The following is an 11,738-nucleotide window of genomic DNA, read 5'->3' on the forward strand; positions in this document are numbered from 1 at the left end:
ACAGTAAGAGAAAGGACAGGTAGGGTCCTAGAGTCCTTTCCTAGGACATGTCCCCAGCATCTAAGAACTTCCCATATTCTGTAGCACTCCCCCAGTTCTATATACTAGGGGCCAAGCCTTTAACACATAGACCCTTCAGTTGGCATAATTAAGTAATTAAGCCATCATCAAGCTACAGCAGCATTTAAGGTAGGCGGACGTAGGAAAAGAGGAGAGAAAGTTAGGTGCAGAGAATAGGAGAGAGACATAGACAAAGAGAATAAGGATGGGTTAACAGTATATTAGGGATCAGTAGGAAGGAAAGGATAGAACTATCATTTGAAGCAGATCATGAGGGACTGTGAGTGCCGAGCTAGGCAGCTTAGGGAGCTGTCAATGGTTTTCTAAAGAGATGGGGTCTCCTGTTTACGGTACCTGCAGGGACTGTGGGATGGCAGTCATTCTCATGTTCCATTCTAAACCACAGATGCACACGATTCTGTCACTCTGTCTGTGATCCAGCCAGGCAGCTTATTGAACCATGTGAAGCCTGGTCTTGTTTCTGGCCAAATAAATCAGACTCCTCGAGAGTAGGATCCAGATGTGACTACTTGAAAGGAAATGTTCAGGGGCTGTCCAACCAGCGTTGAGAGTGAATGTCTAGGTGAACCAGTCAGGGAATGAGGCATCCAGGACAGGAATTTCAGACACACTAAAGTTTCTTGCTCTCAAATAACTTCTTCATACACTACTAGCAACGTGTTCTTCAGTATGCAACAGTACTACTTCTGCTAGATGATAGACAGACAGCCAAACACACCAAGTCTCCTGACTGGAATAAATACACTTTTGTGATATACTTGATTTATTTTGGGAAAGCATATGAAAAAAAATTAAGGAAGAGTATTTGAAAGTTGACAGGTGTGAAAATCAGGGTCATTCATCTTGAATCAAGACGGATTCATTACCAGCTGTTTCTACTTATTGAAATGCCCAAACCTCTATTAGCATAGCTGAATCTCACTCAAACTCTTGATCATCAAGTTTGCTACACAAGGTAGAAATAGAAGCAGACCTTGGGTGGTAACCTAGTAAAAGAAATACTGATATTTTAAGAATAAAGACTCAAGAATTAGGACTTTGGAGCTTGAGAGGTGGCTCAGTGGTTAGGGATACTGGCTGCGCTTCAGATTACCTGGGTTTGAGTCTCAGCGCCCACATGGCAGCTCACAACCATCTGCTACTCCAGTGCCAGAGGATCTGACACCCTCTTCTGGCCATGGGATCTGCATCCTCATGATGCACAGAGATACATGCAGACAAAACACTCATGCATATAAAGTTAAAACAAATAAATCTTTAAAAAACCCAAGACTCCCTCTCCCTCCCTCCTCCCTTACTTCCCTCTTCCCCCACCTCCTTCTGCCTTGGTTGAGATAAAACTTCATTCTTGGAACTAGTGCTACAGCCCAGGCAAATCTTAAACTCTTGATCTCCAAGCTCCTGAGTGATAAGATAAACCATCACACCCAGAAAGAGTCAGAACTTTTGTTAAATATTGTATCGTTAAATTTTGTAACGCACAGTGACAAAACACAGTCACTGTAGGTTAATAAAGTTGAGGATGGCAAACCAGGCATAAAGTCCCATGACAGCATCCTGTGACCTGAAAATCCCATGACAGCATCCTGTGACCTTGGCTGACTTCTGTAATTAGGAGAAGGAAAATATCCTAAACATCCCAAGACATTTCTGGGGGAAAGGTCTTGGATCCAGAGAAGAGCTCCCTAGTCAACATTCTAATCTAAGGGGAAGAACTCAGCCAGGACATTGGCCTGGAGAGAGGTTGGCCATACTGACAGCGTCTATCCCATAAGCCAGCCATGCAGATGCTATCAAAGCTAAATCCCAAGATCAGGACATCTCAAAAGGCCAAGGTTGGTGGCCTGCCTGGAGCTAAGGGGTGAGCATCAGCAGAGCTGGGAGTCTCAAGGAGGTATCCGCACCACCAGTTACAGGAAGCAGTTGAGGCTGAGGCCCCAGCTCTGTGAGACAGATACACGGAGAACAGGCTGGAGTTGGGGGAGAAAGAAGGATGGAGAGAAAATGATGTAATGAAAAAACCCTGTGAGCTGCTGAATGAGACTACAGGCTAAGTGTAAGACATCACCCCATTTCATTACACACATGTATGTATCTTCCAGGCACACGAATGATAGATGAAGCTCTTGAAGGTTAACATAGAAGAAATGATAAGAAAGTTAACCCTCTGGCTGTAACAAAAAGCAAATGACAAAGCTAAAAGCAAAACACAGTTACAGTGTCCTTCACATCCCCCATACCCAGCAGCTGTATCAGAAGGCTAAGCCAGAAGAAAGAATGTTTATCTATAATGTGTATAATCTTGCTAAGATAAAATATGGTATTTAGTGTGAGGATTAGGTTATGTGTATCATTCAGTTGTCCCTATGTGTTAGTGCGTCAGTGTGAATAATCTTCACAAAAATCTTACAAGGCAGGTATTTTTACTACTCCTACTTTATTTTTTTTCATTTTATTTTATGTGTGGGTATTTTGCATGCATGTATGTCTGTGCATCACATGTGTGCGGTGCCCGTAGAGGGCAGAAGAGGGCATCGGATCTCCTGGAATTGCAGTTACAAATGGTTGTGAACTGCCATGTGGGAGCTGGGAATTGAACCCAGAGACTGGAAAATTATCCAGTGTTCTCAGCCACTGAACCATCTCTCTAGGTCCTTCGTAGCTCTTATGAGGCTTATAGAAGAAAAAAAAAAGCCACGACTTGTGTGCAGAATGGTTTTATGTCTACTTGAACACACACTAAAAATCATCTGAGAGGAAGGGAGTCTCCATTAAGAAAATGTCTTCATAAGGCCAGGCTACAGACAAGCCTGTAGGACATTTTCTTAATTAGTGATTGATGTGGGAGAGCCCAGTCCATTGTGGGTGGTTCTATCCCCAGGATGATGGTTCTAGGTTCTGTAAGGAAACAGGCTGACTAAGCTATGAGGAGCAAGCCAGTAAGCAACATCCCTCCATGACCTCTGTCTCAGTTCTTGCCTCCAGATCCCTGTCTTGCTTGAGTTCCTGCCCTGACTTCCTCTAGTAATGAACTATGGTCAGGAAGTGTAAGCCAAATAAACCATTTCTTCCCCCAAGTTCCTCTTGGTTATGAAGTTTGGTCATGGCAGCCATAGAGGCTCTAACTAAGAACCAGGCACTTGAAGGAACAGTGCCTAGTTCTAATACAAGCTGACCATCTAGACTCCTAACAACCTGTTCAAGCTGTTTCTTATGATAAGGAACTGACTTTGAAGGTGAAGGAAAAACAGTAGTACATGAAAAAAGGCACAATGCCATTTTCATGGTCAGGTACTCAATTTATCCATTCAGCTATGTATTGAGTTCCAACTATGAGCCAAGATCTTTCCTCTACTGAAGATGGCACGCAGGTCTTACAAACTGGAGAGAATATATCTTTATCTATCTATACCTATACCTTATACCTATACACATATACATACACACACACACACACACATATATACATACATACATACATATAGACATGGCATCAAATCTAGTTCTCTGTGGGTCTGAGAGGCCTCAAATACTACCTTTGGGAATCTGTGAATTTCCACATGCTAAATATACAACTGGATCTCTGATGAAGTGTTACTAACAGTGTGAGGCCTGGAAGTCAGGGCTCAACAAATAGAGGCAGTTTACCAGCTATGTAGAGAAAAATGGTATTGAGTAGGCGAGACAGGTTCCCGCCCCAGGTTCCCAGGGAACTTGTACCCAACTATGAGTGTCAGTGCTACAATGTGAAAAGCAGATAGCCTACATTGGACCTCTGAGGTCCAGCTCTTACGTTGTATGCAGAGACTGAGCAGGGCCCAAGCTGCTCAGGCCCAGAGCCCACAGTCACACTTAGACAGGCAGCAGGTACATCAGGGTAACTTCAAAGAGCTGCAGCTGATGCAGCAGGAACAACTTAGCCAGTATCTCTTTGAGAGGCACCTAAGGAACATTCTAGACTTGTTCTGGGTTTCAGCCTCTATCCAGCAGGATTGTGGGTGAGTGGAGCTTCTTCTGGGAAAGCTCCACAAAACAGTGAGCAGAGGTAACCCAGGACCAGTGGGGACAAGAGCTTCCTTAACAAGCTGGTGATGTCTGGGTCAGAGGTTCCAGTGGCCTTCCAAGGTTGGCATAGTAAAGGAGAGAGTGACTTTCTCATCCATAACGATCCTTGCCAGACTTCGTGACCCAAGAAGAATCAGGCAGGATTTATCACTATTAATAATAATTGGCACATGATTATTATGAACTGAAACTCAGATGGCCAATGGGGCATATCCTAAAGAGATAAGGACAGAGTTTTGGTTTTGAAAAGGGGTGCTAGAAAGCGATGTATGCATATCATTGCAATGAGATAATAGTACACCCTTACCATGTCCCCACCCTGCCAATGGTTATTCTTTCCCAGCTTCCATATTGTAGTGCATGCTGGGGAACAAAAGGCACACATCTGTTTCTTGTATTGGGAAACTTCTATCTCCTTGAACACTATCAAAGACGCACAAAGTAGCTCTTCCTCATAAATGAGTTTCTTCTTTACCTTTAACAGAATAATCCTCACATGTACCTTCTTCTCCTAAGTAGGAGAACAGTACCTAAGTTTAGTTTGTTCTTCCTCCCAGAGTTCAGATAGTGGCTTTTTAGATGGAAGGTTAAGATACCAAACCAAAACTGAGAGCAAAGCCCACTCAGTTACTAATATGAATTTTGATGAGGCCAACTGTCTGGTCTCTAAGGACCCTCGGCCCAACTCCTTCTGCTCTGACAGCTGTCAGGGGGAAAGTGGAAGGGGCAATCTCAATTCTTTTCTGAGGATTGTTGCTCAAAAGGGATCCGGTAGTCTGTGAATGATGAATGAATAAAAGGTGATTCTGTTAAAGATAAATGAATGCAGAAGTTTTTATAGTATAAAAATGTGTCTCTTATTTGGTAATACCGAATTCAAACCTAAGATTTCGGAGCAAGTTCCAGTTTGAGTTTGACATAATGTCACCTACTTCGATAAGTAGGAAAATTTATATATACATATATATGCATTTGTGTGTGTCTGTGTGTGTGTGTCTACACACACAGAGAGAGAAACACAATGACTATGAACTAGGTGGTCTAAAAATGTGTAGAAACCTAGTACTCAGATAAATGAAGAAATGGGCCTCACATAGTTTCCCACAGCAGGGGAGTGATCCTGTGGCTTAGAGTTTTTGTTAATTATTCCCAGACCCTCCTTTAGGAGATCCTAATTTACAAATTGATTTCTGGAATTCACTCTTCACTGGGCATTGACATTGCTCACTCCACTGTAGGTTAACCTACTGACCAAGGACATATAGGAAGTTCTATTTGTGTTGCAAGGACTTGTGGGTAAAAGTCTGTGACATTCACAGCTTTTGTGGTGAATGCAGCCCACAGAAGTGTCTGGACTCTGTTTCAAAGGGTTTCTGCAATAAAGCGCAGGTTTTCAAATAGCTTCCCAAATTTTAACCCGGGGCAATTTTATCATTTTAATTTCCCAATCTAGAGTAAGGGGAATTCTCAGTGATCACTGTGTCACCAGCAAGTACAGCAGCTGGCACACATCTGCCTTGCAGCCTCGGAGTGTGCAAAGGGCAGTTGTGTCCAAATTTCAGCCGTTGAGACTTGGATCTGTAGAATAGAAGCTCAACTTGTCTGCTCTGCCCTGGAGTCCTCAGGACAGGATGAATTAATGTCCCCTAGCCAAGCCAGAGGTCCTAGCCTCCAGCCAGAAAGCACTGGCTACATGAAAGAAAGGGAGAGAGCCACAGTGCATTTATTATGTGATTAAACTCTAATCACCTTTTCCTATAAGCGTCTTCCTGTTTTCCCTGGAGGGGGCTGTTTAACGGTCACACTGGTGTAGAGATGCCAGTGCTGTGCAGCACTTCCTGCCAGTCTGGGAGGCCCTAGCACTCAGCAGGCAGCAGCATGCTCGCCCAGGATTTTGGATGGGAAGCAAGTTTGATCTGACAGGAGGCCATAGTGAACATGCAAGGACTCAGAGTCCTGGCTGTGTGTTTGTGTGTGTGTGTGTGTGTGTGTGTGTGTGTGTGTGTGTGTGTGTGAGAGAGAGAGAGAGAGAGAGAGAGAGAGAGAGGGAGAGGGAGAGAGGGAGAGAGAGATTTCTCTTTTCCTAGGCCCACAGCAGCTTGAGACAAGTGAACTTAGGGCAATGTTTGCTCTCAGGTGAGGGGCTCATTTTGATCCTGGTCTTACTTGGGGCTAGTGACATAATGACTTAGGTATGGGTATAGGTGGTGTGTGTGTGTGTGTGTGTGTGTGTGTGTGTGTGTGTGTGTGTGTCTATACTGTGGTAGTCTAGGATTCTCAAAGTGTGGTTCCCAGATCAGTAGAAACAGCAGCAGTCCCAGTATCTTGGAACGTGAGAAATTCTCAGGCCCCAGTCCAGACCACTGAATCAGACTCTCAAGAAGGGATAGGAAACTGCTGGAACATGCCTGCCAGGTCATCCTGAGACCTTCTCAAACCAGAAGGCATTTGAGAAGCCTTATAAACTGAGAATAATGCTTTCAAAGTCACTGCCATAGCATAGGTAGAGTCATCATTCAAAATGTTTCAAACCCAATCAGAACAGGGAATATAACGAAGGGGGTGACAAGCTTAAACTCTTCTCTTGAAACCACCAGCAAGACAGGGACCCCTTAAACATCTTTCTCACATAAACCTAAATAAACCACACTTAAGACCTGGCAAGTGTTGGAGACAAGAGATGACTATTGACTTAGTATCTTCTGTGTCCCCCACCCCACCCCGCCCCCAGCTGTGGTTCAGTATTGGCCACTCAGTCAACCATGTGACTAGTTGAAGGCTCAGATTCTCATATGAATGCTATTATCAGCCACCTGTGCGGGTCAGGGAAGCTCACACAGGCAAGGCTCCCAAAGTCACATGGGCAGGAAGGACTGTGGTCACAGCTCTCCGTCCTAAGCAAGCGTCCAGTTCCAGGGAGCCAGGCTGGATGACTTGAACTCCAAGGTTGCCTGAGCTGGGAGAATGCTCAGCGGCCTTCCTTTATACAGCAGCATGTCTTCTAAGGGAGTCTACTCTAAGTCCAAATAAATGGTCCAAAGTAACACGTTTCAAAATGATGGTGATAAGAGCGAAGAAAGGAAAGGAGAGGGACACCAGTGCTTGTTACTGGAATGTTTGTTTTTTTTTTTACTGTAACAATGAAGGGTAAGAAAACACATCACAGACTCCTTTTCACTTAAACGTTGTCACCGGAACCCCAGCGGTGCAGAGTAATGTGACTGATCAATTGGCCCTAGCCCAGTGGCTTCAGGGACTCCGTGGTGGAGTTAACTCTTTTGTCCAGTGCTGAATTAGATACAATGGGAAAGGATGAATCACAGGTAAAACTGCTGTGGGTGGACCAAAGTGGGAGAGCTTAGCACAGAGGACGCTCACAACCGTGTGGAAAATTTCTGCAAAGCTTCCTGTGAGCTAGTCCGTTTGACAATCTCAGCTCGGGCAAGTAGCCACTGAGACTAGCAAGGCTATCAGCCTGCAGGGGGCACACGGCTAGGGGCAACAATCATTAGCAGAATCCCCTTTGTCCCTTTCAATAGGGTGTGCTGGGGGTAGGAGCGCATGCTCAGAGCCAGGTACACAGCTGTTCCCCTCCGCCCCCTTTCCCGTGGTTTCCCTGGCCACTCTTTGCTGCAGGAGAGTTGGAAGGAGGTTTCATGACTCACACACTTTTCCTCCCAAAGGGAAGTAACTCCAAGATATCTTTACTTCCGGGGGGTTGGGAGGAACAAGACGTGAAGAAAGTTCACCTCGAGCATCTTTCTACGAAGTCCCCTTACCTTCCTCATTTAGTATCCAAGGCAGAAACGCAAACACGGAGTCAAAGCCACACGTGTCTTCTTCAAAGGCGCAGGAGCCAGCGGGCAGGTCTAGGGCATTGGCAAGCTGCAAGGCTGCGGGCACAAAGGGACTTTCAGTTTGGGTTTCTGCCTGGTAGTATTGCACTAGCCCTGGGGACTACCTGGTGAAGTTCGGGGAGTCTTGTGGGAAGGAAAGAGAGAAGGATGTCTGACCTCCCTCAACACTCCTGGGACCCTCCTCTGCGCAACTCCATACCCACCCCCATCCCGTGCTTGACCAGGGAGAGCCGGGAGCTTAGTGGCTGAGAATTGTCCAGAAGAGCTGTTGGATGGCGGAGCGGACACCAGAACCCCACCCTGACAGCCCAAGAGGGAGCGAGTTTCCAGGACGCCCTCCCCGGGGGGGTCTCCTGTTGGTTCTTACCTTGCACTACCAGCAGGACCCCTTCTAGTAGCATAGTTGAACTTCAGGCAGGAGGACCCGCGAGGGCTGCTGGCTCACTGTGGCCCGCTGCTCCTAGGGAAGGGAGGGTGCTAGGCAAGGAGCTGGGGGACCTGCTGGGGGATGCCACAGGCTGCTCAAATTCGAAGAGTCTGAGGAGCAGAGCGCGCTGCGCAAGGCTGTAGCGTCCGGCCACTCGTAGCCCGGTTGGGCCCCGGGCGACTGCCGGACTGGACAGGGAGGAGACAACTGCACACTTGAGAAGGGCCAGCCACCACTTGGGGGAGAGGAGAGGTCAGCAAGTGGTGCCTTCGTCCAGAATTTTAAAGCTGGGGACCAGACCTCTTGCATACACTTAGAAGGGGCAGTCCCTCTGCTGGGTTGAGACCAGAGACTCCTGCCCCGCCCATCCACGGTGGGAAACAGCTTATTTCAGGGGACAGCTTTCCCTGCATGTAGCTTGTAACTATCTCTCTCTCTCTCTCTCTCTCTCTCTCTCTCTCTCGTGTGTGTGTGTGTGTGTGTGTGTGTGTGTGTGTGTGTCCCTAATTTTAACCACCTTTCTTTAGAATGGAAAGGAATGGAATTCTCTTAGGGCTTTCTAGAGGAAATTTTGGATATGGTGGGCGTGGGATAAATTTTAATTCTCAGAGCGTTCGACCCAGTGTTGCTAACCCTGGAATAGTACCCCCCCACACACACACACACACTCCTTTTGGGCAGAAGAATGTCTGGCATGCTTGATGTTCAGCGTTCCCTGGTCCAGTGAAATGGGGGGGGGGGGCAGTCCTCTTCTGCAAACAGCCATTCTAATGGAAGGTTGGGGAGAGGGTCATTTCCCTGATATCAAATAGTTAAAAGTATATTAGTTTTTTTCTGCTTCTTAATCCCCTTTGTATGCTTGTGCAGGCATTTCTGTGTCTAGAGTAGGCTTATTTTTAATCCCCTAAAGAGGCCCATGTTTGAGTCCCTCATCCAGTATTTCTGTGGTGGGACTCCTGATTCTGTACATTTCTAATCAGTTTCCAGCTGAGGTTGGCCCGGACCCACTTTCTGAGGACCGCTGGTCTAAAACACTCCTGTTCAGCTGTCAAAGCTCTGCTCACTGTCTTCAGTTTGACCTCTCAAGCTTGTTTTTCCTACCTTCCACAGCAGCTGTCTTGTTGGGCCTGGATGCCCTTTCTCCCTGGCCCTTGACACTGGATTGACTGAAGCTCGTCCTTAATCTCTTGCTGCCTTTTCTGACCACTCCCTGGGCGCTTTACCTCGTCCCTCACATTTAGACATCACCGCATATATCAGAGGCTGATGACTGATGATGCTGGGGAAGCACAGTAGCTGCTGGCTTCTGTCTCACTATCACCTGACCATTATCCGAGTGGATGCTTGCAAGTTGTCTTGGACTTAACAGGTCTCAAGGAGAATGGTTCACAATGTCAAACTTCCTCTTTTCCACCTTAGTTAACAGCGTTGTTTTCCAATTGCTGATGACAGAAAAACTTGAGAATTTAGAGTCAGGCCCGAAAGCTCTCCTCTTCCCAAGACAATGCCAAATCTTGCCTGTTCCGGACTGACATCACACCAGGTACCCACCTGCTCCATGTTCATATTCAGGCCCTGATTGGTCGCTGCTGGCATGTTTACTGCCCTGGGATACCACAGTGGCCTCATCATCCTGCTCTTTTCCCTTCTTAAGCCTTGCCTACCACACTGCCTTCTAACTAGAGTTGTAAGGGCTTCCCCTCAATACAAAAATAGCCTTTTCCCAAGAAGCCACAAGTTCCCATATCATTTACCGAAATCCAAATTCTTCACAAGGACCTGTCACATCTAGCCAAACCTCTTATCTCCTCGTTGTCAGCCCTCAACACTTGGTTTGTTTCTGTCCTGCCAAACAGTCCAGTTGTGTTCTCACAGGATGTTACATTAGCCATCTCCACTGTTCAAAATGCTCTTCCCCACCGATGGCTTGCTGCCCCGTTAGGTCATCACTCCAGTGTTGCTTTAGTAGTGGAAAATCCAATAACCACCTCCATAATTTGAAAAAGTGTTTGGGATTCGTCTTTGAAGTTCAGACATATTTTCATGAATTTTCTGTAAGTTATGGCTCAAAGGATCAGAAACTTGTTTGGGGAATGTTACTCACTGTGTTTATATACATTCCCTCAGGTAGGAGAGAAAAGAGAACGTTTATTATATACATCATTGCAGATATTTTATAGAAATAATCTCATTTGATCTTCATAAGAAGTTGCTATGTTGTTGCTACAGTTTCGATCCACAGTGCTTCTGAAAGTCCCTTATGTTAAAAGGTTGTTTCTCAACCTGGTGCCACAGGCTATATGGAAGAGAATTAAGAGGTGTGGCCTTCTGGGAGGTCCTCAAGTTGTTGGCATGGCTCTTAGAGGGGTGGTGGGTCCTCAGCTTGTTCTTCTTTCTCTCTCCAAAATCTTGGCCATAAATTCAACAGCTTTGCATTGGCACATGTCCTCTCCCGTGGTTTGAGCAGAAAACTCCTAAGCCGTAAGCCTAAAGAAACCTTTCCTCTTTATAAGTTGATCATCTCAGGTATTTGTTGCAACAACAGCAAGTTGACTAGTGCAATAAGCCCCGTTTAATGGATGGAGAAACTGAGGTAAAAAGTCCAGTGACAACAGGTGGAGGAGACAAGACTAACCCAGCCAGCTGAGGTGCCTCCTTCACCTTACCTTCCACTTTGGCTTCTTGCTCAGAGATGACACCCTCTGATGGATACAGACATTCAGAGACAGCTGTGAATCCATTTGAACTTCAAGACTGCTTTCAGCTTCACAAGCCACTGTCAATCACAAGCTACTATCAAACTGGTGCTGCTTTGCTCAAGTACTTGTAAAATATTTGAAATAGTCAATTCATCTCGTGTGTCACAAGCTGTAAGGAAGTAAATTTCAAAAAAAAAATGCCAAAAGCCCTGGGAAGATAGCCAAATAATTAAAACATGATTTAAAACCTTAAGGCCACACTACCTATGGAAAACAGTATCATTAGTCACTAGCACAAACTTGGGGAAGTCAAATTTCCTCCCAGTATATAATTTTATGGTCAGTAAGTGCCCATCACAGACCTTTGTACAGGAAGGAAGAGGTACTGCAGAAGCCAGGCAGAGGGTTGCAGAAAAAAACTCTAGAGAATCTAGGTGTTCCGTACATCAGTCTTTGTTCTTTGGTCACTGAACAGGGAGCCCGCACAGCTGCAGTAATATCTTATCATTTAGGAAGGAAGACCCAGAGTTCAGGGACCCAGAAATCTATCCCTCAAGACTTAGCTTAGTCAAAAGATCAATAATATATATAAAGCTCCAGCTGAAAATA

General features: G+C 45.7%; 1 protein-coding gene across 3 annotated transcripts in view; it reads right to left on the reverse strand.

Annotated features, from left to right (window-relative positions):
• The window catches only part of Mamdc2 (MAM domain containing 2), a 145,889-nt gene extending 137,046 nt beyond the window's left edge, over positions 1–8,843 (reverse strand). Inside the window, exons 1-2 of one of the 3 annotated variants that reach the window (XR_003952820.1) lie at positions 8,371–8,843; positions 7,926–8,039 (exon numbers count right to left, since the gene is read on the reverse strand). Coding sequence is in view for 2 of the 3 variants with exons in the window: in NM_174857.3 (NP_777282.1) it covers positions 7,926–8,039; positions 8,371–8,404 (148 nt within the window). In the remaining variant the exon portion in view is untranslated. The remainder of the gene's footprint in view (positions 1–7,925; positions 8,040–8,370) is intronic. The other 2 variants (NM_174857.3, XM_006527346.3) reach the window with 2 other exon arrangements.
• Between the last annotated feature and the right edge of the window lie 2,895 nt (positions 8,844–11,738).

The sequence above is a fragment of the Mus musculus genome, chromosome 19, assembly GCF_000001635.26.
Source record: "Mus musculus strain C57BL/6J chromosome 19, GRCm38.p6 C57BL/6J".
Classification (NCBI taxonomy): Eukaryota; Metazoa; Chordata; class Mammalia; order Rodentia; family Muridae; genus Mus; species Mus musculus.